General features: G+C 39.6%; 1 protein-coding gene across 3 annotated transcripts in view; it reads left to right on the plus strand.

Annotated features, from left to right (window-relative positions):
• Positions 1-1,626: 1,626 nt before the first annotated feature.
• LOC124804909 (probable ATP-dependent RNA helicase DDX49) overlaps positions 1,627-27,971 on the plus strand; it is a 56,152-nt gene continuing 29,807 nt past the window's right edge. The window contains exons 1-4 of one of the 3 annotated variants that reach the window (XM_047265287.1): positions 1,627-1,785; positions 2,332-2,525; positions 16,457-16,590; positions 22,578-22,683. In XM_047265287.1, coding sequence (XP_047121243.1) covers positions 1,716-1,785; positions 2,332-2,525; positions 16,457-16,590; positions 22,578-22,683 — 504 coding nt within the window. In that variant the 5' untranslated portion in view covers positions 1,627-1,715. Of the gene's footprint in view, positions 1,786-1,827; positions 1,973-2,331; positions 2,526-16,456; positions 16,591-22,577; positions 22,684-27,971 lie in introns of those variants that run through there. The other 2 variants (XM_047265288.1, XM_047265286.1) reach the window with 2 other exon arrangements.

The raw sequence follows: 27,971 nt of genomic DNA on the forward strand, positions 1-27,971 counted from the left end.
TGCAAACAGCGACTCCACTCAGTGGGCCGTGCCACCACGCAGGACAAACGCTTAAGAAAAAGAAGTGTCCTATACTACAACTGTGTCTACATAATAATAGAGGTCATGTAACTTTCTGTTGATAGAATATCTTAGTTCATATAGAAGAAAAGTCTCATGTGCAATTTTACCAGTCAGATGTTCTGTACACTCATCTCACAAGAATTTTTATTCTATTATGAGGCCCAATAGTTTAAAATTTGCTTCGATTCTTTTCATACCTTTAGGTTTAAAATGTATATGTAGATTAACACATTTAATAACAAGTTTTACAATATATTTAGATTAAAATATATTCATCAAAAGAAAAAATAGCACTAGCAAATTAGATTTCCTGTAAATCAACATAATTCTGACCCATATCCTGATGATTTTAGAGAGCTGTGAGCATTCCTCAGAAACACGAATTATAAATCACTTGTAATAAGAAGATTTTATTAAATTAACTTTGATTAAATTTAGCAACTTCTGAATAAGCAGAAAGAAGCTGAATATCAACAAACTAAATAAAAAGATAATATATCGCAGTGTTATCATCTAAAAGGAAGGGAACAAACTGGAAGATCTTAAGTGTGTAGATTTGAATTGTAACCCTCCGCAACAAGGGTATGAAATGGATTGATCGCATACACTCAGTCATAGATAATGCAGGCTGTAGGCTATAGGCTTCTGTTCATTAAGTTTGTCTACAAAGGAGACTGCTTACAACTGACCTGTGTGTCTCATCTTTGAATATTGTTGAATTGTGTGTGACCTATGCCAAATAGGATTGGTATAGGATGTGCAACGTACAAAGTCAAGGCCTTCGGAAATGCTCACATGTTTGTGTGACTTACAGGAGCGTGTCAGGGAAATGGCGAAAAACTTGAATTGCCAGACCCTTGAACATAGGCGCAAATTATCCCACGATTCTAGTTAAAGTATCTGTATTATATGAAGAATGTAGGAGTATTAGGGGTATTCTTCTGCTTATGTAGAGAGCATGAATTCACAATTCACACTATTTACGCCTACTGCAAACACACAAGCATTTAAGCCATCTTCTTTCTCGCTCCTTAATGGATGCCATACACCTATAGTGTGTGTGTGCGCGCGTGTGTGTATGTGTGTGTGTGTGTGTGTGTGTGTGTGTGTGTGTGTGTGTGTGTGTAAATTATGATTAACATAAATATTCTTATAAAGTAGGTAACTTAACTTTTCCAATATATTTACAACTGACTGTAATCTGTAAAATTAATAAAGGTACATAAATGCTTAGTATAAAGTAGCATAATTATAATAACCACACCAGCTGCTTTTCTCCTAATAATTAAATGTAGGTAAACCCCATAATTTTCAATGTACTGAGCGCTTTTCGTTATTTGCTGTTAGTGTACTTCACAGCATTTGTTACATTGGCTTTTTCTGCCTTTTGATTTATGACTCGACTCCTTCTACATTATTGTAGACTCTCTTTCCCAATGGGGTTTCGACTAAGAGTTAAAATTAAGAATTAAATTAATAATGTAAACTCGTTGGATTTCGATGTGGAATCATTGAATAAATCAATCAGATCTTCTTCGCTTTATTTTTTATGTATAACATCTTTGCATTATGTTTATATTTTGTAGGTAGTTTGAAAGGTTTGTTTACATGTGGTAGTCACGTGTATTTGTTAATTGAATTTTCGTTTAAAGATGCAGCAGATAAAGAGTTTTTCGGATTTAAAATTAAATAGCTGGATTTGCCGTCAGTGTGAAAGCGTTGGTAAGTTTTTTTGTTGTAATTACAATTTGGAAATATCCTCGTGTTCGAGTCGTTTGGAATATTTTCCCCCAGAATGTTTTGTTTGGAGAAAACTGTGTAATTTTCGTAATGGCTTTACCCTTTAACTCAAGGCGTAGTCCTTTCCACCACGGTTCTCGTACCAGCCAAAATTTTACTTGCCGAAAACGTATGTTTTTTACTAAACATCTACATTTTAATTTTCAAAATGTGTTATGGTATCTGTTTTGTGTCCATTGTTGCAGTCATCTCCGCAAACCTAAAAGGGTTTAGTGTTGGTACAGACAAGGAATAGGTTGTGTATAAATATTTCGCAGTGCTGTGTCAATCATTAAGACTAAAGTGAAGAACCATGTCAAGTGAAACGCAGAGCATATATTATGTACACAGAAAACATTTTCGTAGAATAGATTGTTAAAAATTTTTGTGAAGTTCTCCAAAATATCATTGAAAATTAAAAGCTCATAGCTATCAATAGAAATGAATTTAAATGTAGTGTCCACTCTTTTTTTAATATTTTCGTTTCAGGTGTTAAAACACCAACACCAATTCAAGCTAACTGTATCCCACATATACTTTCTGGCAAGGACTGTATAGGATGTGCGAAAACTGGAAGTGGCAAGACATTAGCATTCGCTCTTCCAATTTTGCAAAAGCTTTGTGAGGATCCTTATGGTATATTTGCACTTGTCTTAACACCAACAAGAGAACTTGCATTTCAGGTAAGAATAAAGTGATATTTCACTCTTTTAATTAACTCGTTACCAAGCTGAAAACAATTAATTGTTGATGTAGCCATCCTCCTCTGTCTACTTCCATTGTACTGTAATATTTGGTTACTATCTGTAGTTCATTCAACCGATTATAGTCTGCAGTAAAAGTTACATATTAAGAACCCGTGACATTTTAAAGTATGGTGCAGAAGTAAACATTAGGCTTCGCTACCAGTCAGTTGTTACTGCAGTCAGAATTTCTGCTTTCACATTCTTTGGCTTCACCTGCTGACAACCAAATTGTCACTTTCCAACCTAACCTAGCCCTCAGACTGTGGTACATATCAGTCTGTTGCCACAACCAAAATTTTGGATGAGGTCCAGTATGTAACTTTAGCCCACTCACAGTATTGATTTCCTGGGCATGCCAAAATTTTTGTCTTGACTGTATAAACTCTTTATATGATTTGTATGAACTCTTTGTACAGAATTAGGTAGCCATTTATAACATTTTTTTCCGAGGTGAGTAGTGTTTTTTGATATCCAATTTCTGCCCCCCTCCCTCCCCAACATGTTAGATGTTCTTTCTGCTAAGGATGGTTGGTAACTCTTTTTCATATCCACAACTCTGTTGCCCCCCCCCCCCTCTCTCTCTCTCTCTCTCTCTCTCTCTCTCTCTCTCTCTCTCTCTCTCTCTCTCCCTCCTTTTTTCCTGAGAATGGTAAAGGCCAATAGTAATCAGTCCCTGATCATAGCTACTGTAAGACACAGGGTATTGAATTTGAATCATTGTAAACTAAATTCCTAAATAGCATCCTAACAGCAGTTGAAAATGGAGTGTGATAGAGTACCTCCACATCTCCCTAAGAAATCCTACTTGTATGTATAAACTGATCAATAGTGGTCACCCTCAAGTTGTGCAGTCAGCAAAGAAATGAGGCATTCTTTATTTTGTTGATTGGACAGAAGCATATCTTTTTTGCCATGGTAACTGACATTGTTTCATTAAACATGAGAGTTGGTGCAATTCTTGTGGTGGCTCTGGCAGCCACTCGTCTGATTTTGTGCTCCTGCAACATGTCACATTAGTGTAGCCATCAAACACACCTCTGACCTTTCTGTCATATCAGTGCTTGATGTGATCTACATTCTTTGTAATTATGGAAGGAAATAGTTCTTTTGGCTGCCATGTCATTCTATGCAACATCAATCCTCCTCCTCCCATGAACTCTGCCTTTAAGGGCACCACAAACTGGTAAGACAGCGCTTTTTGCGTTTTCCGCATACTGTAGGTACGTAGCCAAATATAGAGGGTAGGGAGCCAGCTCATTCTCAGATACTCAAAATAGTGCTGAAGTTTGTCATTGATCTTTTTGTGATAACTTTTTTCAGTGTTGACAGGAATGACCTTTTTGTGCATTGCGACTTTAGATGTCATATACTTTACAGGTAGGGTTTGATTACATCTTTCAAATTTCGCACTGCCAAAGCTGCTGGCAAGTTCATCAGCTTTGTGACAATAGATCTTTTCATCACCTGCTGTCACAGCACTAGTGGACGTTACAGGCTCATGAATGGGAAAAGAATCGTGTGACAAAAAACAGTGGTACTTTTTGACATCTACTTCATCCCTTTGTATTCTTGCATTTCTAGCATCCATATTTTGCTCAGTAGCTGAAAATGAAACATCTCAAAATTGCTCATCTTACTCAGGGTTGTCAGCTGCTGTTGGCATCAAAGCAGTGCATCTGGCCAGAGTGCTGTCTGCTAATCCTCTATCATGTGTTAAGCCATGACTACTCGTTACTGTATGTAGTGAGATTTTTCAGTTGTTATGTCAGACCAAATTTGTGCCCCTAATTTTTCTGATCTACAGATTGTGAACCATCCTTGAGTTACCAAAAGCTCATGTTCTTGTTGAGTAAGTTTCATTTCCAGTTCAATTCTGTCTTGTAAGTATAAATTACATGATTTTGCAAAAAGTTAGTCACTACTGGCATGAAAATAGGGATTTATAGTCTTAATCCATTGGAAGTGTAGCTGCTAATCTCCACTCCTCTAAGCTTCCCATAAAGTTCTTTACTATAGTTACAGTTTTGAAGTACTACCCTTAATCATGCTGTATCTCCATTGATTTCAACTTTTTGAGAAAATCCATTGGCCACTGCTCTAAACAAGGATACATCTACATCTAGACTGTTAGTGTCCCAGTCATTGAGGATAGTTTTTGGCAATAAATTGCCTCTTGGCTTGTGTCTCGTGTTCTTCAGCCATTGTTTGTTTGATGATTTTTCTGATGTTTCCATTCCTAGTGGCATCTGAAGTTCAGCTTGCAACTGCAGATTACGTGTACCTGGCACACCAGGTTCAGAGGGTTTTCCCACGATTACTGCTGTGGTTCTCTCCTCGCTACTTGCAAAGGTCATTCACTGCAACACAGGAATCCAAAATTCCTTCACCTTAGGGGTTTCCTCTTTCTTGTTGAAGCTGTAGTCATGTTTGTCGATTTCTATAAATTCGCTGAACAAGTGGCTGTGGTAGCTCTTCTCTACAGTAAGAACTCCTGTATCAGTGAATTTTACCATGTGGCCGGTCTCACACAGCAAGTGCTCGGCCGTGGCTGATTTCTCCACCTACCCATCGTGCAATGCCACTTATGTTTGTTGATTCTGGTATTGACTGATTGTCCAGACAGTCCAACAGAGACTTTCCTATATATTAATGGTATGTGGTATATTCCTGACATAGCAGGTGGACCCCTTTTCTCCTTTGCTGATCTGAAACATTCTTTGAATTCTTTGTTGGTTTATAAATAATCCTTAAGCTGTGTTTGCATGATATACAGCCAATTCTATCCACCACTCTGGGAATGCATGGCAGGAAGACCATACCTGGCATTTCTTCTCCCAATGTGTCACTTAACCGAGTGTTTGATTCTGTGACATTTCTTATGTAACTGGTAACCTGTTCCTCCTCAGAATGCTTTCTAGGTGTAGCATCTCGCTTCTGAGGTTCTGTCGATCCATGTGTGTTGGTTTGCAATACATGCAGTGTCCTAGGTTTTCACCATCCCTGAGAGCCAGCGCATCTAGAAAGCATAGCTGTTAATCTTTTTCTGCCTCTGTGGTAAATTTTATATTGACTTGGTGGAGACTGTTCAAGTGTCATGGGAAGTCACCAAGCTACTGCTTGCCATGGCTCCACACAGTCAAGGTACCATCAGCATATATGTATTACACATTTGGTTTGCAAGTTGCCAAGTCCATCATCTCTACTTTTAAATGTTCCATGAAGCAGTTGGCCACCAGTGGACTAAGTGGACTGCCGATGGCGACACCTTCCTGCTGTTTGTAGAAGCTACCCTTCCGTTTGAAATAGCTCGTGGTCAGTTACGCATGAAAGAGCTTGATGATGTCTTGCAGGAAATAGAACCGTTATACTCCAGAGAGTAACTGAGTGCCACTGTCATAAACAAAGAAACGACATCAAAGCTGACCAGGATGTTGTTTCATCCAAGTGAATATGCTGGTGAAAACTTGGGACACAGCGTGTATCGAAAACTGACACACATGGAACGATCACCTCAGATGTGAAATGCCCCGAATCCTTTACATATGTATTGGTCTTTCCCTTGTGTGTCTGAAGCAGAGGGGCCAATCGTTTGCCAGTTTATACATATCCTTATGGATTTCTGGTAATACATACAGCCTAAGTGGTGGGGCATCTGTGTTGTGCAGGTTCCTCTGTATGTCCACCATAAGAGATGATGCCTTGATTAACTAATTCGTACTCCATGTGATCCACTGTGTCAGGTCTGAGCTTTGTTTTCAGTACATTGTGAGACTTAATAGGTCCCAAATCTTCTGTTTATAATGTATGGTCTTCATTGCAACTGTCATGTTTCCTCTGTTGGCAGGCAATACCAATATAATCTTGTCAGCATTAACTCTTGATAGCTTGTAACTCTTATTTTCTCAGGTTGCAAGCTAGCAGTTTTACTCGGTGCAGTATCCTGGCAATTTCAACGCATATAACCTCAGCTCTTTCATAACAAAGGGTCCGAATGGCAGCTTTGCTCTTGGTGTAGTTCACATGGTGGTATTGAAATTTCCTCCTTTTTGAAGGACAGACTGTCCCTCTTTGATCAACGGTCATTCACTGAGGTTGATCAATGTACGTAACATGTCAGGAAGCAACCTGTCAATCTGCTTCCCACATCTTGCAAATTTCTTCTTTTGTGACTCAATGCAGGAGTTGAGTACGTTCTGCGTGCTCCTATGGGTGATGCTGCAGATTTTGTCCGAGATGTCTTGATGCATCCTGCCACTTAGTTGATAGAAAATGCTTCTCATCTGTTCTTGCCAAGTTTCGCTATGTTGCTTGAATTCACTCACAGAGAAAAATATGTGCTATTCCGTCATACATACAATGTACTTGGGCATCAGTGATTAGATGCTTACATTACAAGAAGTTTGGTGTGGCCTATTCATTCTGACACCCTGACCGAAGGTTGAGAGATGACAGCAAACATGCTTTCTTCTTCCATTGACAGTCAAGGTGTCGGTAAATCTGAACAGTGCCCATGCCAACATAAAATTTACCATATAGGTAGAAAAGGATCAACAGCTACCCTTTCTAAATATACCTGGGACACAGCGTATATCGAAAACTGGCACACATGGAACGATCACCTCAGATGTGAAATGCAACACCAAGAAAGCATTTTAAGGGGCAGTGGGTCTCCAGCAATTACATAAGAAATGTTAAAGAATCAAACGCTCGGTGAAGTGACACATTGGAGGAAGAAATTTCGGTTACAGCTTTTCTGCCATACATTCCCAGAGTGATGGGTAGAACCAGCTGTATATTGTTCAAACACGACACAAACTGACAAAGAAGATCAGAGAGTGTCTCAGATCAGCAAAGAAGAAAAGGAATCCACTTGCAATGTGAGGAATGAATATACCATATACCATGTACACATGAGAAAGTCTATATTGGTGAGATTGGATGATCAAACAACAACAGAATAACTGAACATAAGCGGCATTGCAGGTTGAGACAAATGGAGAAGTTGGCCATGACAGAGCACGATCTGTATGACAATGGGAAATGTTGGACACTGGCACGCCAGGTAAATATAATCTCCAGCTTTGAGCTCAACTCCAGTCTGCCACCAGCAATGGAGGTTAAGCTTTGAGAATGACAGTTCTTGTGCTGGCGAAATGTCAGAAAGACTGTCCGACAAGTGTCGGCCAAAGAACCTGAGATGGAAGCCAACAGACAACTTGCCAACAAGGGGCTATTAAAGCCTTAACAGTTTTATAGCGTTTGATATTGAATGCTTGTTCTCTGTTACATCGATCATCAATAATACAATGGCGGCCAAACTTGGGTGTGCCAACAAGCCATTAAGTAGGTGTGTGCTGTCATAATTTTGTTCCTGGATGTGGCTGCATAGGTAACACTGAACAAGTCCTGTAACATGCTTCCATCTATATTATATCCCTAGTTTCTGTGAAAGGCCATAAGTTAACATCTCCAAGGAGGCAGTGGTAACAACAGTGTCTCAAGCCCTTATATAATGTGGTTTGACAAATGTGATGCAGCAGCTCTTCATATTAGGTGACTCACATTTTTGTGCTGCATCCAAAAGTGCTTTATATATCGCATCATATGATGAGAGAGGCAAATTCACAATGGTCAGGCACAGTATATGTGAGGCTGAGTAATCTCCATGTGTGAAAAGTGTTTCTTCCATCAGTATTTTCATATTTGTTTCAAACACAAACTGGATAAAAGAATTGTCTTGAGAGATTTGTACTGATTTTTGCTTGCTACTAATTTCAGACTTCTGATATCATTACAGAAACTGCAGAATTCACAAGCTGATAGCACAGCTAGAAAATCCCTTGATAATTGCTTTCTTTATGTACCGTTGTCTCGAGACCCAGCTATTTATTAGAAACGTAGGATCTCGACCTTGTAGCTGAAATAAATGCAGGTGCAAGGCCGTTGATTTTCGTATTTAACTTAGAAGAGTCTCCTTTCTTTTCTGAACAAATGATCTTTGTAAGAAGTAGTTTAAATGTTTTTGGAATGTCACTTGCAGCTATATCCTAGAACCTGTCTGAAGTGGGTTAGGTCTCCACTTCATAAATGCATGATCTGATGTCCAGGATTATGGCTGCTGCAGTTTCAGCAATTCAGATGTGTTTTTCTTGTTGCCCTTTCCTTCTGGCATTGTATCACATGTCAGATATGATGTAATAGCCTTCGTTTTGAAAGCATACCGTGTTTTTCTCAAGCTGATTTATTTTTACAGTGAATGACGACAAGTCTTCACCATAGTTTTCGTATAGCCACATCTGTATTGTTTCAATCTTTGGGACATATCCATTATAATTCTTTAGAATGTCTTACAGTGTGACTGGCAGTCATCTTCATTTGCTTCCAAATGCTTAAACAAATGAAATTCAAAGAGGCATATTCCTCATCATCTTTTGGTTGTACAGCAGTACTGTGAATTGCAGAGCAAATTTGTAACACATTTTTACACAATTACTATGGTACGTATCTTCAATGTATCTAACTTGAAATTTTACTTGAGTTGCCCTGTGATCACTCCGTTTTATCACCATTTCCATTGACGATTCTGAAAGTCTTTTCATAGCATCACAAGTAACTTTTCTTTTTGAAATCGATTTCTTCACCTCTTTCTTCTCGCAACCCTATTCTACATGTTGACCACAAAATAAAGAGTTTGTTTCAAAATCAAATTTTTGAACTGATGGTCAGTAAATGTATAGCTCATTTTCCACTGTACACAGTCTAGCACACTAATCCATTGAATAAAATTTCCTGTACTTTTTATTAACAATGCACTGTACAGTTCACCAAATCAACATGTTTACCATACTTTCTCATCTTACTCCTCTCTATAGGCATTCGTATTGCTTTATCTTTCACCGAGCGAGGTGGCGCAGCAGTTAGCACACTGGACTCACATTCGGGAGGACGACGGTTTAAACCCATGTCTAGCCATACTGATTTAGGTTTTCTGTGATTTCCTTGAATCACTTCAGGCAAATGCCAGGGTGGTTCCTTTGAAAGGGCACCACCAATTTCCTTTTCCATCCTTTCCTAATCTGATGGGACCAATGACTTCACTGTTTGGTCCCTTCCCCCAAACCAGCCATGCTTTGTCTTTCATTTTGAGAGATCTACCCCTTCCAAAACACTTTCACCATAAGTAAAATGCTCAGATATTATACTGTCTTCCACTGATGAACATAACTGTACAGTGGACAGGTGATGACTGACGCCTGCAAGGGACATCAACTTAAGGACCCTGGCAAAAGTGTTTGCTTCTGACAATGATGGAAAAACAACATGCAGAGAATGAGTATTCTGAGAAGGAAACGAACAAGTGTGGACATTAGAAGAAATCATTCAACAGAAAGGAAAAAAATACATTAGTCTTTAGCCAAATAAATTACTTATAATTGAATAATTGTGATATTTACTTACTAGTTACTTCGCTGGCCCCTTTTTTTTTAACTTTCTGAGAACTTAATTTGATAGTTTGCACCTGTTTTTCTATACAATTTTATGTCAGATTGGTGAGTCTCAGGTGCTGCATGTTTTATAGTGATGAAACAAGTGTTTCTTGAAAAGTGTGAGAAATCACCATTTTATGATGTAGCTTTTATATAGGAAAATCGAATCAAACAGCAAAATTTTGGTACTCAATCGATGTAGAATTTAACCAATCGATGTAGAATTTAACACTCTACTTTTTTGTTCACATTGGGTTTTTTGGATACATGTGTAGCTTCAGAGGAATTGTGGGGGGAGGGGGATTACCAACATTTTGGTGGTTTTCTTTTCATCGCACTCCACTCAGAAATTGGGACATTCTCAGATTTTTTTATATCAGAGGCTTACGTGAGTTATTAAAATATTTTCCAAAATTTCATTAATTTTTGAAGGCAACCCCCTTTTTGGAGCAAATTGTACTGGCCAAACTTGCAATATGTATGTTGTGTCTCAATTAGTTAATTAGTTTTTTTTTATTCTGTAGGTTATCATGGTGGACTGATTCAAAAGGTAGCCCAAGGTTTAGATCACGTTGGAAAGTGACAATGTGGTTGCAAGTTGGCAAGGTGCTATCAAATGCTTAACTGTTTGCCTTGTGTAAATTGTTGAAGTTGTGAGAGTAATTAGTTTGTAAATTGCAAATTGGTGATGCTCGACAATATTTTCTAGTTCCAAGTGAAGTACCATTGATGGTAGGTAGGAAAACAGAAGTTGAGCAGCAGTTCAGATAGCAGTTGTCTTCTATACCTATATAAACTAAAGCTTCCTACACCATTCTGTCTGTACGTTTGGGCTCTTCTCAGGAACTGTTGTAGGAATTTTGATTCTGTTTTGAACTGATAAATAGATTGATTCCCAAGAAGCCTTACCTATATACGGAGTGAATCAAAAAGAATCATACAATTTGGCATGTTTGTATTTCTGAAACTAATGAACGTATACAGTGAATTTTGTTTTTTGATGAATGGCAAACTCAAGATTTTTTTTAATTTTTTTAAATTTTTTTTAATACCTTTTCATAGGTGTTTAATATGCCCCCCTTGAGATGCACGGCATATGTCAGTGCGGTATTCAAATTGTTTCCACACTGCAGTGAGCATGTCTTGAGTTACAGCTTCCACAGCTGCTGTTTTGCAATGTCTCAGTTCATTCATTGTTGTTGGTAATGGAGGCACATAAACAGAGTCTTTTATAAACCCTCACAAGAAATAATCACATACAGTCAGGTCCGATGACCTTGGGGGCCAGTAATGTAAAGCTGAATCATTTGGTCCAGTGCGATGGATCCATGGTTCAGTAATCCTTTGATTTAAAAATTCCTGCACTTCCATCCTGTTGGTAAATGAAGTCATTTGAATCGATCTCCAGCTATGGGAAAAGGAAGTTCTGAAGGATATCAAGATAAGTGCTTCCTGCAACCGTGTTCTTCGCAAAGAAAATGGACCATACACCTTGTCTCAAATAACATAATAGCTATGATTTTTTAAAATTAGGTGATTCTTTTTGATGTACTGTTTAAAACTTGAGAGTTTGCTCTTTCCAATAGTACATTGTTCACACAAATATCTCCAATAACATAATAGTTATGATTTTTTAAAAATTGGATGATTCTTTTTTATACACACTGTAACACCCAAATATTTAATGGAAATTTGGCTGAACTGTATGAATTAAAGTCCCCCATCATAATGAAAAGGATGCCATTGCCATCTAGTGGCAAATGGCAGAACTGAGATACACATAAGGATACCCAACTGAAGCACCAAACCAGTAAGGATTACTGCTGAGATTTTTGGAATGCGTCTCGCAGCACTTTACATCATTTTTTCAGATTATTCTTTACTATCAGGACACAACGGAAAGTGCTGCAGGTCTCCTCTGAAGATTTTCAGGACATGCCCTGGTTATCTTGATACTACTAACTTAAATGCATACAGGAAGGAAACACAGTATTGTCCTGTTACAAAAAGCATTCTTCTGTAATTTTATAATTGGTACAATTTTCTGTGCCACAACATGGTCCTTTCCTAGCACACATTCCACTGTGCAGTGGTTATTTAGTGCTATCGTCATGTGTACCAGTACCACCAACTGCACTGTGTCCCAGGCAAGTTACAGGAGCATTTGTTTAAAAGTGCTGCAAGGATAGGCACATGGCACTGTGGCTAATGACACAACATTCTTTGCTGGCATCACTAAAACCGCGTAATGCCTAAACCAATTTAAGTTGTAAGTCTGCTACTCAGCAAACCACAAAAATGCAACCCATTCAAAACTGATTAAAGCTCTGGAAACTAAAGTCAGATCTGCTTATTCATTAATTGGAATTATCTTAATAGAATTCCCAAATTGAAAACTCATTTATACATACACTGAGGTGACAAAAATCCTGGGATACCTCCTAATATCGTATCAGACCTCCTTTTGCCAGGCATAAAGCAGCAACTTGATGTGGCATGGACATAAGGAGTCGTTAGAAGTCCCATGCAGAAATATTGAGCCATGCTGCCTCTGGAGCCGTCAAACTAATCGCGAATAATTTGATCCTGTGACATGTCTAATTTTCATTCATAAAAATTCCATTCTTGTTTGGTAATGTGAAGTCCATGAATGGCCACAAATTATCTCCAAATAACTGAACTAAACATTTCCAGTCAATGATCATTTCACTTGGACCAGAGGACCCAGTCGATTCCACATAAACACAGCCCACACTATTGTGGAGCCACCATCAGTTTGCACAATGCCTTTTTGACAACTTGGGTCCGTGACTGTGGGATCTGCACCACACTTGAACCCTACCATCAGCTCTTACCAAATAAAATTGGGACCTGTCTGACCAGGCCATGGTTTTCTGGTTGTCTAGGATTCAATTGATATGGTCATGACCCCAGAAAAGGCACTGCAGGCAATGTGCTGTTAACAAAGGCACTCATGTGGGTCATCTGCTGCCGTAGCCCATTAAAGCCAGATTTCTGCACCTTCGTAATGGATATGTTTGTTATATGTTCCACACTGGTTTTTGCAATGATTTCACAGTGTTTCTTGTCTGTTAGCGCTGAAACTCTACACAGCTGCTCTCGGTTGTGAAGTGAAGGTTGTCGGCCACTGTGTTGTCTGTGGTGAGAGATAATGCCTGAAATGTGGTATTCTCAGCACACTATTGAAATGCGGCTCTCAGAATATTGAATTCCCAAACAATTTCTGAAGTGGAATCCTCCGTAAGGCTACTCCAACTACTATTCAGCATTCAGAGTCTGTTAATTCCCATCAAGTGGCCATAATCATGTCAGCAATCTCTTCACAAGAATCATCTGAGTACAAATGACAGCTCCGCCAATGTGCTGCCCGTTTATACATTGTGTATGCAATACTACCGCCATCTGCATATGTGCACATCGCTATCCTATGGCTTTTATCACCTAAGTGTATTATAAATTAAAGTCCCCTGGCTTGTATTTAGTCCGTATTCAGGAACCGCTGTAGAGATCGTGATACAGTTTTCACTAGTATGTAGATTGATTCATGTATATGTAGTTTATTATCTTATTGTTGTTGTTGTGGTCTTCAGTCCTGAGACTGGTTTGATGCAGCTCTCCATGCTACTCTATCCTGTGCAAGCTTCTTCATCTCCCAGTAACTACTGCAGCCTACATCCTTCTGAATCTGCTTAGTGTATTCATCTCTTGGTCTCCCTCTATGATTTTTACCTTCCACGCAGCCCTCCAATACTAAATTGGTGATCCCTTGATGCCTCAGAACATGTCCTACCAACCGATCCCTTCTTCTAGTCAAGTTGTGCCACAAACTCCTCTTCTCCCCAATCCTATTCAATACCTACTCATTAGTTATGTGATCTACCCATCTAATCTTCAGCATTCTTCTGTAGCACCACATTTCAAAAGCTTCTATTCTCTTCTTGTCCAAACTATTTACCGTCCATGTTTCACTTCCATACATGGCTACACTCCATACAAATACTTTCAGAAACGACTTCCTGGCACTTGAATCTATACTTGATGTTAACAAATTTCTCTTCTTCAGAGACGCTTTCCTTGCCATTGCCAGTCTACATTTTATATCCTCTCTACTTCGACCATCATCAGTTATTTTGCTCCCCAAATAGCAGAACTCCTTTACTACTTTAAGTGTCTCATTTCCTAATCTAATTCCCTCAGCATCACCCGACTTATTCGACTACATTCCATTATCTTCGTTTTGCTTTTGTTGATGTTCATCTTATACCCTCCTTTCAAGACACTATCCATTCCATTCAACTGCTCTTCCAAGTCCTTTGCTGTCTCTGACAGAATTACAATGTCATCGGCAAACCTCAAAGTTTTTATTTCTTCTCCCTGGATTTTAATACCTACTCCGAATTTTTCTTTTGTTTCCTTCACTGCTTGCTCAATATACAGATTGAATAACATCGGGGAGAGGCTACAACCCTGTCTCACTCCCTTCCGAACCACTCCTTCCCTTTTGTGTCCCTCGACTCTTATAACTGCCATCTGGTTTCTGTACAAATTGTAAATAACCTTTCGCTCCCTGTATTTTACCCCTGCCACCTTCAGAATTTGAAAGAGAGTATTCCGGTGAACATTGTCAATAGCTTTCCCTAAGTCTACAAGTGCCAGAAACATAGGTTTACCTTTTCTTAATCTAGCTTCTAAGATGAGTCGTAAGGTCAGTATTGTCTCACGTGTTCCAATATTTCTACGGAATCCAAACTGATCTTCACCGGGGTTGGCTTCTACTAGTTTTTCCATTCGTCTGTAAAGAATTCGCGTTAGTATTTTGCATCTGTGACTTATTAAACTGATAGTTCGGTAATTTTCGCATCTATCAACACCTGCTTTCTTTGGGATTGGAATTATTATATTCTTCTTGAAGTCTGAGGGTATTTCACCTGTCTCATATATCTTGCTCACCAGATGGTAGAGTTTTGTCAGGACCGGCTCTCCCAAGGCTGTCAGTAGTTCTAATGGAATGTTCTCTACTCCCGGGGCCTTGTTTCGACTCAGGTCTTTCAGTGCTCTGTCAAACTCTTTACGCAGTATCATTTCTCCCATTTCATCTTCATTTACATCCTCTTCCATTTCCATAATATTGTCCTCAAGTACATCGCCCTTGTATAGACCCTCTATATACTCCTTCCACCTTTCTGCTTTCCCTTCTTTGTTTAGAACTGGGTTTCCATCTGAGCTCTTGATATTCATACAAGTGGTTCTCTTTTCTCCAAGGGTCTCTTTAATTTTCCTATAGGCAGTATCTATCTTACCAGTAGTGAGATAAACCTCCTCATCCTTACATTTGTCCTCTAGCCATCCCTGATTAGCCATTTTGCACTTCCTGTCGATCTCATTTTTGAGACGTTTGTATTCCTTTTTGCCTGCTTCATTTACTGCATTTTTATATTTTCTCCTTTCATCAATTAAGTTCAATATTTCTTCTGTTACCCAAGGATTTCTAGCAGCCCTCGTCTTTTTACCTACTTTTTCCTCTGCTGCCTTCACTACTTCATCCCTCAAAGCTACCCATTCTTCTTCTGCTGTATTTCTTTCCCCCATTCCTGTCAATTGTTCCCTTATGCTCTCCTTGAAACTCTGTACAGCCTCTGGTTCTTTCAGTTTATCCAGGTCCCATCTCCTTAAATTCCCACCTTTTTGCAGTTTCTTCAGTTTTAATCTACAGTTCATAACCAATAGATTGTGGTCAGAGTCCACATCTGCCCCTGGAAATGTCTTACAATTTAAAACCTGGTTCCTAAATCTCTGTTTTACCATTATATAATCTATCTGAAACCTGTCAGTATCCCCAGGCTTCTTCCATGTATACAACCTTCTTTTATGATTCTTGAACCAAGTGTTAGCTATGATTAAGTTGTGCTCTGTGCAAAATTCTACCAGGCGGCTTCCTCTTTCATTTCTTACCCCCAATCCATATTCACCTACTACATTTCCTTCTCTCCCTTTTCCTACTACCAAATTCCAGTCACCCATGACTATTAAATTTTTGTCTCCCTTCACTATCTGAATATTTTCTTTTATTTCATCATACATTTCTTCAATTTCTTCGTCATCCGCAGAGCTAGTTGGCATATAAACTTGTAATACTTTATCCTACTACTTTATCCTACATTATCCTATTATGCCAGGTGATTTGTCTGGCTGTAGATACTTAGTGCTACTCATGCAAAGCATGGGTAGTTGCTAATGTCAATATAAAGACAAGAAAGTCACAATCCCCAAAAGTTTACAAGATTACATTTAATTGTTATTAATTTTTCCATAATATATATAATTTTTCCATAAACAGCACTGTTATGAGTACTGTTGTAGATTGCAGACCAGTTTGCTGTCATTGGAAAGGCAATAAGTTTAAAGCATTCTGTGATTGTGGGTGGTATGGACATGATGATACAAGGACAGGAGCTTGATCGAAAACCACACATAGTTGTTGCAACTCCTGGAAGGTATGTATTGATAGTAGTATTAAATATGTTTTCAGAACTGATATTAGTATAATAATTATAAAATCATCTGCATGAAGGAAGCTGATTGACTGAGCTTCTAACAATTCTGGAAGCTACAATGTTTTTCAGTTGTTCGATGTATTTGTAACGGAAGTAATGAAATTAATAAAGATAAAAATGACCTGGCCACTATTTATGCTCAGTATGCACTACAGAGTCTAAAGTGAACTTAAGTATCCACAGTTCTTCCATTACATTTGCTGTAGGCAATTTGTTATTATTAACAGCCATACAGGTGTGATTGAGAATCACTGAACCTAATGATTTCTTTCACCTCCCTTAAGTGCAACCCCTCATCTGCCTTGTAGGAGACAGGCAGTGCCACAAAATAAGGGGCTGCCTGATGAGCTGATGTACAGTGGGGACTGCGTTTGTGTAGCTGAGAGCGCTCAGCAGGGATCCTGAAAAGTGGCATCTAATGTGGCTGCAGTGAAAATGCTGCTGCGTTGTAGGATATGAGATTGGTTTCTCATAGGCAAAGGGAACAAAACTCTAATTAAAAATTACCATCCTCCTGAAGAGGTTGGAGCTAGGGCTGGCAACCCATTCCATAAGAAGAACTCAAACTGCAAAACTTCAACAACAGGAAGCTGGGCTAATAAATAGTGGAATACATGGCAAGGGAAAGGACAGTGATAAGGACCAACAAATCATGGGAGAAATAGTAGAAAAATAAAGAGAAAATCAGATTCATATATTGGAAGGTGGAATGCAAGGTCTCTGTAGTGTCCAGGAGGCACAAGGACGCCACTAGGTCAAACAACGAAACTGAATGGGGTATTATGCCTCTTCAAGAAGTAAGTTGGACCAGAGGATCCTAGAAAAGCAATAAGCTAACATGTTGTATAGTTGTCGTATTGATAAGCGTGAGTTTGATACAGGATTTGTGGTACACTACCAGCTTAAGCACCTTGTGATTGGATTCATGCTTGTCAGTCCTAAGCTCTCAAGCCTCAGGACAAAGGAAAAATTTTTCAATTATTCCTTAACCAAAACCCATACATCAACTGAGGAAGAACAATAGTACTTGTTTTATGAATTCCTGGAAGGAACATATGATGACTGCCTAGGCGGTGACATAAAAATGGTTGCTAGTAATCTAAATGAAAGGGAACTGATATTTAAATCAACAACTGGACCCCATACCAGACACATCACAAGCAACAACAACAGAGCAAAGCTCATCCTATTCACAGCATCCAGAGACCTGATTATGGATTCTTCACTGTTCCTGCACAATATAATACATAAGAAATATGTAAGTCACCAAATGCAAATGTTATTAATCACATTGGTTATGTGTTGACTGGTGCAAGATGCCAAGTCAGACCTGTTGGACGTGAGGAAGCTCAGAGGCTCAAATGTCGATTCAGACCACTTTTTGGTATAGACACAAGTGAGGACTTGAATCTCCAATGCATCTAAAGGAACCCATTCCAACAAACAGAAATATAATGTATCAGCTCTAGAATCATCTGCAATTAGAAAGATGTACCAGCAACACAAATCCCTAGAAGGGCTGAAGCACATCACAGCATCGAGGTTCAGTGGGAAATAATAACTAATGCAGTAGAGGTGTCAGCAAATAAACCACTGAAACATTGGGGACTGAAGCTAGGTGCTTAAGATCTCCATGGTTTGATATTGAGTGTGAGTTAGCAACACAGGAAATCAATATGGCATACAGAACATTACAATCATATTGTACAAAAGCAGTGGGGAAGTTCTCAAAGAAAGAAAGTAGGACTGAAAAGAGGAACCATCAATGAAAAATGAGGGAATTGATGAGAGCAAACATCAAAGAACTGAAGCTAATGAAGAATGAGAGTAAGTAGAGGAAATTTTGTAGGAGGTAAGTGCTGCAGGAAACCCTTCATTGAAATAATGAGGGAAAAGAGATCTGTGAGAGGCAGAACTGATATTTTGATAAACTCCTCAACTCCAGAATGATACCAAGAGATCCCTGGGTGCTGCTAATCTTGTCATTGAATGCCCCCCCCCCTCCACACACACACACACACACACACACACACACACACACACACACACACACACACACACACATGTATGTGCACTAGATACCCCATAGATGTGCAAAGATTAAATGACTTGAATAAAAATACTGGCGCCCCGGGGGAGATGATCATTGCTTTGAAGAAATTGAAGAACAATAGTTCACCATGAACAGATAATATTGTAGCAGAACTTTTCAAGCAAGGTGTCATTCAGTTAGATCAGATTCTTCTAAAACTGATCATTTCAGTATTGGGTGAGAAGAAAATGCCCCAGCAGTGGAGAGGAGGAATTATATGCCATGTATACAAGAAAGTAGATACATTGGAATGTGACAACCATCAAGAATTATGCTACTAAACTTGGTACATAGAATATTCTCCAGCATACTGTTTGACAGTCTCTTCTCAGATGTTCAGATAGAATTTGGCTTTTCTGGATTGCGTGGATGGGAGTTGCAGCACATTCTTTGCCTCCAAAATTATCCTGGACTCAAATGATGGTAACGTACCATCCTCACATCCTCTACCCAACAATTTCCACTCCCTCTGTCATATCACCTCCTCCCCATTCTTGTCTCCCACCTCTTTGTGTGCCACCCTCTGCCAACCCATCACTCCCTTCTCCTCTCCTTTTGCTCTGTTTCCCCCACTCCCTGCCCCACAGCTTTTCAACAGTGCGCCTGTTGGCATCTAGTCCATGCACTCTCTGCCAGGGAGAACTCCTCTCTCCACCCAGATGTACACTGCTATCCCTTCCCATTCCCCCCTCCCTCTTCCAGATTGCTGCTTCCATTCCGTGTGACAGTTGCATTCTGGTCCAAGCTGTTAGAGTTGGCAGTCATGTGCATGAGGCGTATTTGCTTGTGTGAATTAATTGTGTGTGTGTTTCTTTTTCTGACAAAAGCTGTTGTCTAAGTGTCTTTTAGTTGTACCTGCCTGCAACTTGACATCATATTTATGGTAAGTAGCAATCATTTTGTAGCAAAGAACCTCAAGTTAGATTTATGTAGTGCATCAGTACCCCATTCCACCACAAGGAGTGTCACTGTAGTGCACAGTTAAAACGGCTACTTACACTGGTGCAGAACGTGCTCAGTGTGTGTTTTGTTTTCATGAAACTAACTCTGCAACAACTTTTCAGTATTAATTTCGTGGCAGATATGCTAAAAATCCTCCAAACAGGTCTAAAATTTACTCTTTGCACAAAAGCTTTGCTGAGATGGGTTGTTCACTGCCAGTTTGACAGATTGGCCTTGAAGGGTCAGCCACATGGCCACCTCACTTCCCAGACTTGACACCACTGGATTTCTTTCTGTGGGGTTTCATTAAAGACCATGTGTATATTCCTCTCCTACCAAACAGTATCGCCAACTTGAAAAATCGAATCTACACTGCTGTTGCCTAAGTCACGCACAATTTGCTGCAACAAGTGTGCAAAGAAATTGATTACCAATGGGGCGTTTGCCACATCACAAATGATAGTCGCAACGAGCCAAAATGACACTTGACAGTTTTGTGTGAAACTTGAGGTTGTTTGGTACAAAATGGCACATCTACCAATTCTGTAAGTTATCTCGATAAATTTCTGTATCATTCTAAAGATGTAAAGTCCTTTTTGACTCACCCTGTACGTTTGCCTTTGGTAAAAGTTTTAGCTTCTGTACAAAAATATTGAAAAGAAATGTGTCATATTCACGATCTTTATCACATGATAATAAAATATTGGGTTAAAAGCTTCAGTTCTTTCACATCTTATAGTCTCAAGTCAAAGATTGCCTTTGGTGGTCACAGTTTCTCTCAGCTAAAGGCAAATAGGATTGGAATCTGTGAATCATTTGTAGCTCTTGTTGATATCAAGGAGCCGTCACAGACTTGAGCAAGCCTTCAGTAACCGTTACAGAGAATGCCTCATATCATTTGACTGTCCTTGATGAGGTGCCTACAGTAACTTCAGAAAAAAGTCATTATCGAATGGCTACAACAAACAAACATTCCCAAAACAGATGATGGTGGATAGTGTGAATTACTGTATATTGTGGCTCAGAATGAACCAACTTTATCTCTGTATGTTGTAGATGAACTGGCAAAAATATATGGACATAGAGTCCTGAGACTGCCATCATATCACTGCCAGTTCCATTGAACTCTTATGGACTCAAGTTAAAGGTTATGTGCCAAGGAACAACAAGAAATGTACACTGGCAGAAGTGCAAAGATTGACAGAGAACATGATTAACCAAACTTTGTCATCATATAGGCACATGCAAGTCACCGAAGTGACATCAACTAAAAAGACTTTCTCCAGGTGACCAATCTACTCGACGGGAGGCCCTAGCCACATGACATTTCATTTCAGGTCAATGCTGTAAGATACATGAAGGGAATTAATAATGAAAGCATGGGTGAATGAATATGTAGTGGAAAGTAATGTAGAACAATTTATTATTTCATTAAATTCTGACAGAATTTCTTGTGACTATTTAGGCGATTTTAGGCGATAGAGAAAATGATTCAGATATAACTGGTGTGCATCCTTTAGTGGAGTATCTTCTTTCCAAAAATTTGTATTATACCATTTTCTCCACTTATTTAGATAATTTATTACTTTGCAAATTGCCTGTCGCTGAATGTCTATCTTATTGATGTTGTACACCTATAATGTCTGATTTCGCTATCTTAAGCATCGTCATATATCACTTCCACCCCTGCCCTCCCCACTACATATCAAGACGTTAACAACAGTTGGTCAGAAAACGAGTTCTTTAATTTTTGGTGTGTGCACAGCAATATGTCACATGAGAATGCTTCGTGTTGTGAACGAACTAGCAACTCTGTTGCAATCTGTCAATCATAAGGTAATTTTAATCTTAGTATACAGTATAAAACTCCCCTCATCAAATCCTTGATGGTGGTGACAGATTGATCTGAAGTGTAGCCCGAGATCTAGGTAAGGTTGGAATGTGAGAAATTGGCTGCGAGTTGGTGAAGCCAGTGAAACATGAACACCAAAAAATTATTGTGATAACAGACTCATATGCAGCATAGTCTGAGGTCTACCTTTATCGTTCAGTCACCTAGTTGTATGTCTTACTTTTGAATTTACCGCAATTTCTCGGGATATGATTAACTTGTGATCTAGTATAACATCACCATAAGTGCACTTTTGCTCGGAACTCACAGTTCAGTCAATAGTAACATCCTTCATTTTGGACATCCTTCATTTTGGGTTCCTTTTGTTCCTGTCTACGGAAGGCTAGTCTTCATGTGATTTGTAAATGGGGTAAATGCTTCCCATCAATCACATCCAACCTCCTGAACAGACTCCTCTGATCCCCCCTCCCTCGCACCCCAGAAAACGAATTTCTGTTTCTGAAAGCGAGGGCTGGTGGTAGCAGTTTTGCTATTAACTGTATTGGGAGCTAATTCTTCTGAAGGTAAATACAGAGTAAACCATAGCTATTATTCTTAAAGATTAATAAACATTCTTGTATAAATTGTAAGTGTGCATTAGTAGATGAGCAACAACTTAGTATTGTTATTAGAAACAAAGCAAGCTTTCAAGTACAACTGTTACTTCTGATTATTTAAGCCAGTTATCTGCAACCTTTATGTTATGCATAGGAGAATATGGCAAATGCTTTTGACAGCAAACATAAGCTCTGTGCCTTAAGTCATAGTTATTAATAAAAGTGTAAGTTGTGATCTCGTGTCTTCTCACTGTTGGCTAATAGATTTCTTTTATTAATACACACAACAGCCTCAAATGCTAGTCTGTTCTTTTTCTTACTTCATTGCCCTGGTTAGGTTTTTCTGGTATTATAACCAATTTTCTCCATAACAAAATAATGTACGTACAGTTTATTCCGTTCAGGTCTTTCATTGATTTCCTGTCATAAAATGGCTCATTTGCAGACTTGCAGATCATTTGGAAAGTGGGAACAATACATCATTTAAGAAGATACAATTTCTGGTGTTAGATGAAGCAGATAGACTACTTGGTGGACAATTTGACGAGCAGGTAAGATTAAAGACATTTAATTTCGTACTCAACCACCTGTTAGGATGTTCAGTTGTCATTACAACTTTTGTGGAGATTCATTGGTATACTTTTCTTTTCTTTAGTCTGTGACTGTCCTGTTGTATGCAGTCACTGATAGGTAATGACTGTTTCATGGTGTGTCAGTTATTGTTTGTATTTTGTAGACAGTTGTTCTTCCTGTTGCTAAGAACAGCAGTTGCCATTATTGAGGATAGTCATATGTGTTCTGTGAACTTTGCTCTATGTGCTTTTTTGTTGTAACTGTTCGTGTATTGGGCTTCTGAGGCAGAGTTGAGAATTGGTCTTTAATTTTCTTAAGTAACCATGGAAAACTGCCGGAAAAACACACCCATACTGGCTGGTGGTTGGGTCGGTGGTCAGTACCATATTTTACGGACTGATGCACCTTAATTTTTAAGCCTTTTTTTTTTTTTTTTTTTTTTTTTTTTTTTTTTTTTAAAGAATAACATTTTTATCATTTTTGTTATTAGATTGCAAAGCTGGACTAAAAAAAATTCTTAGTTTATAAAACCTTTAAAATCCCAGGAAATTGTCACCTTTTAGTTTTGACTATTTAGCATTCAGTCTATTTGAACATTTTCTCCTCTGCATTTTCTTCAGTTCTTCTCTACTGGCCTGCCAGTCGCAAATAGTTTTTTTCTGTTTGTGGAGGACCGAAATGCCTCTCAGTTATTCTGTTTCCATGTTCTTCTCCAGCTGCTATTACTTCCAATTTATAGCCCACATCATATGAATCCCTTTTATTTTTTTCCATTTTGAAACTAGCTACTAACAAAAGTATTGTACTGTTGTCTCTAACACAAATCACTTTTAGTTCAAGTTCACTGGCACTGTGGACAGCAATGTAGTGTGAAAAAAGTGCATTTTCTGATTAATAAAATACGGCAATGTGATATTTGAATTCTATTCGTAGCCAGCACACCTCTCTTAATGTTAATATAGTAAGGAAAGTTCTGACTGAACCTAAATAATTTAGAAGCAAAGGAGAACACTCACCGAATAACAGAAACTTGGTGTTGTCAACAAGCCCAATCACAAAAGAGAAAGAAGAAACTTGCTAGCTTTCGAGAGCGCGCGCGCGTGCCCACACACACACACACACACACACACACACACACACACACACACACACACACACAAAATTATTTACAGGCTTTGTGTTCAGTTGTACAAGCAAGTCAGATTTCCTAAGCAGACACTAAACTAGAATTTCTGAATATAACAAGTAGATCATTTCTCAATATATGAAAACACCAGGAGCAATAGATAAAATGTTTAGAACATAGCTGAAAGTTGTTAAGCTTTGAAATTTGTAATTTTTGAAAATAAAAATCAGTTCTGTTATCGTACAGGATATACACACTTTTCAACTATTTAGTGGCTTCTCAGTGGTCCTCCATCCAAGTAAGTGTGTGGCACTGAATAGCTAAGCTACGTTTGGGTCTGCTCTGTTTAGTAAGTTAGTTAATATAACTTACTCCTGCATGAAGGAAACACATATTTCCTGTTTACATTGATTAGTACGAATTACAGCAGCAGGACAGTATCAAGTGGCTACAATACCATGAAGTACGCCAATGACTGAAACCTACATAAACACATACTGGAAAAGTGCCCAAAAAGTGGAAGGTCAGATTTGAATAATTGTTGAGCTGTAGCCCTAATTGATGTCACAATAAAATTTTATCCAGTTATTCAGCCAAGATGGAACGGTCCATACGTGGACCACCAGTTTATAGTCTATGGGAGTCACGATATTTTGGCAATCAGACATATCACCATCTTAAAGTGCACTGATGTCCCAGGGGAACACAGCTGACTTAAATTCTGACCCCTCCCCCCACTCCGCCACATCCCCTGCATACAATGCCTGCTTGAGGGTGTGGGTGGACTGAGGCTGCATTGTCAACTGTGGCCAGCAGTGCTCTAACTGCTGCAGTCCGGATGTAGGTGCTCCATCCACCCTGGCAGCTAGCTCACTGTGTTTGATGAATGTCTTCTCCACAGTCTCAGGGCTGCTTCCCAAGCCTTGCTGGGAAAATAGCTGCAACTTGGTTGATAAATTGCCCCTAGTCCATATCTCAATGGTCCGTAATTGCATTGTCCCAGTATTTTGATATTTGTGTTGAAATCCTGATGTGTTTTTATTCTGTTGTGTTTATCTCCTGCTCTGCAGCCACCAACTTGTTACGGAACATTAGTCAGGTGCGCCACTGGTGTTCTCGACTGCAGTCTTTGATGGTGCAGATTGTTTGTCCAGTATTCATCCTGAGCCATTGGCACAGTGTCTGGCATCATTTCCGCCAGAACAAGGACCCAAGAAAGATATAAAGCATGTGGTATCATCTGAATTAATAATAATATTCCAACAGGAAGAAATGAAATATGTTTTTAATGGCTTGCAGACCTTATTGATTGATTGCTTCACAAAAGCATTTTGTCATATGTGTAATGTGATATACAAAAACATGAGTATTCAAATTGTGGGTAACTATATTAAAATCAGGACCTTGTATTTCCAACCCTTCCAGTGTGGCAAGAAATTCGAGAAATACTGAGAGTGCAAATGCTGTTGCACTCTTGCTTCAAAAGAGAATGCACAAATGATGGCAGGCAAAGGGTAGTAGAGATTCGTACGCCTGTGAAAATATGTATGCACGAAGCATACAAAAGCTACCACCACCATACCTTAGCAGAAGATCTGGCTGCGAATGTGAAAAAATTGTGGTCCTGTGTAAAATTACTAAATGGGTCTAAGGCTTCCATCCAGCTGCTCATTGATCAGTCAAGTGTGGCAGTTGAAGGTAGCAAAACAAAAGTTGAAGTTTTAAATATTCACGCAGAATACTCTGCCATTGTTTGACTGTCAAGCAGATTCCCTTATGGACGGTATAGTAATAAGCATTCGTGGCATACAGAAACAACTGAAAGAGGAAAACAAATAAGTCGCCAGGTCTAGATGGAATTTCAGTTCTGTTTTACAAAGAGTTCTCTACAACATTAGCTTCTTACGTAGCTTGCATTTATCGTGAATCTCTCATCAGCACAAGTCCCAACCAACTGGAAAAAAGTGCAGCTGACTGTCAAATTTCCTTAACATTTGTTTGCTGCAGAATTCTTGAACATATTCTCAGTCTGAATATAATAAATTTCCTTGAGACCGAGAAGCTTATGTAAATGAATCAGCACAGATTTAGAAGCACCTCTCATGTGAAACTCTGCTTGCCCTCATCTCGAATTATATATTGTGCGCTATGGATGAAGGGCAACAGGTATATTCCATATTTCTAGACATCTAGAAAACATTTGGCATGGTGCCCCACTGTAGTCTGTCAGTGAAGGTACCAGCATATGGAATAGGTTCTCAGATATGTGAGTGGCTTGAAGACCTCTGAAGTAATAGAACCCAGTACATTGTCCTTGGTGGTGAGTATTTATCAGAGGTAAGGGTATCGTCAGGAGTGCCCCAGGGAAGTGTGATACGACCACTATTGTTTTCTATATTCATATGTGGCGTAGAGTGCCATAAATATCGATATTTGTTCAGTGTATAAGTGTGCTATCTTTGAGGAGAGGGCTTGGGGAGGATGTGGGCCACTAACGGCAGTTAGCCTCTGGTCTTGTATCTGTGTAGAAGCGAAGTGCTAGTAAATCTGTATCCGGGAGAATTCTAGTTGTTTACCTACAACTATATCCTATTCCCTCACTGGTGACCCCGTTTTTTGTGTAATATGCATCCGAGTTACCGCCCGAAGGTTATTTACACGCCTACCCCATCGGGTTTCTTCGCGATCGCGAGGGCCGTTGTTCAGCTTCAGACAATGGCCTTTCAGCACTCACCGCCGCCCGGATTTCAGCAACATCTCTCCAGCACTCCTGCCATCGTAGTGGACATGCCGCAAGACTCTTCAGAATCCTTCAACCCGAACATGCAGTGGAATTCATCGAGTGCCGCCAGTTTCTTCCAACCGCCAAAGGTCGCGGACTCCTAGACCTTTCCACGTGTTCTCCACAGGGTGTTGTTTGGAACATTCCTACTCCTGTGTCGAATGCACAATTCAATACAGTTTGTGGTGTCGAGCGAAGTTTTGCTACTTTGGAAAATCCAGTAGTAAATTCAAACTCGAATCAGTTCCCGCCATGTGTGTATCCTTCCGTGCCAGCTAGTCAACAGGTGCTCAATGCTCGCCAAACAGCAAATATCACACCGAGTGTGCATCCTAGTGGACATATGTGGGATCCTTGTGTTGCTTCTAATCAAGTCAACAATTCTGTGCTGGACAGTAATTACCCGGACATCTACAACCAGCCCCACCACTATTGTTTTCTATATTCATATGTGGCGTAGAGTGCCATAAATATCGATATTTGTTCAGTGTATAAGTGTGCTATCTTTGAGGAGAGGGCTTGGGGAGGATGTGGGCCGCTAACGGCAGTTAGCCTCTGGTCTTGTATCTGTGTAGAAGCGAAGTGCTAGTAAATCTGTATCCGGGAGAATTCTAGTTGTTGACCTACAACTATATCCTATTCCCTCACTGGTGACCCCATTTTTTGTGTAATATGCGTCCGAGTTACCGCCCGTCGAATAGTGGTTTAGTGAATACAGTGTGCATTACGGACATTCACCGGTGCACTTAAGTACTTGTGGCTTCTCTCCGAGCTACCACGTCAATGGGAATGCACATTTTAACTACGATCCTCACACTGTTCAAGTGTCCGTCGCTTCTCAGCCACCCCCATGGCGTCAAGTGAATTTCGCGATAGCCGCATTACGGGACGCTAATAATTTGGACTCGCTATCTTCTGCATGCTCTTCTTCCATCCGAAGAAATAGGCGCACCTCCGCAGTGACTGCAGTGCTGAATCTGCCGAAACTACCAGACTTCAAACCCGCTCACCCGGAGTTCTGGTTTAACCTGGTTGAGCAAACATTCAATGTCTGTGCTTTGGATGACGATGCATGCTTCGCCTGCCTCATGAACCATCTTCACGATCGCGTCGATTTAATTTACAATCTGGTCAAAGCACCCCCCACCACCCTAGCAGGGAAGTATGCTGTGGTGAAACAGACGATTCTGGAGTGCGTCTCGAAAACCAGGAGAGAAAATGTGCGATAGCTCATCTACAAAGAGCGTCTCGGCGACAGGTCTCAGTCCCAGCTGTGTGGCGGTGCATCCGTCTTCTTGTCGATGGGCAAGCTATACCTGATGACACGCTCGCAGAAGTCTGGACAGAAAAGCTGCCTT

Source organism: Schistocerca piceifrons, chromosome 7, assembly GCF_021461385.2.
Source record: "Schistocerca piceifrons isolate TAMUIC-IGC-003096 chromosome 7, iqSchPice1.1, whole genome shotgun sequence".
NCBI classification, from domain to species: Eukaryota; Metazoa; Arthropoda; class Insecta; order Orthoptera; family Acrididae; genus Schistocerca; species Schistocerca piceifrons.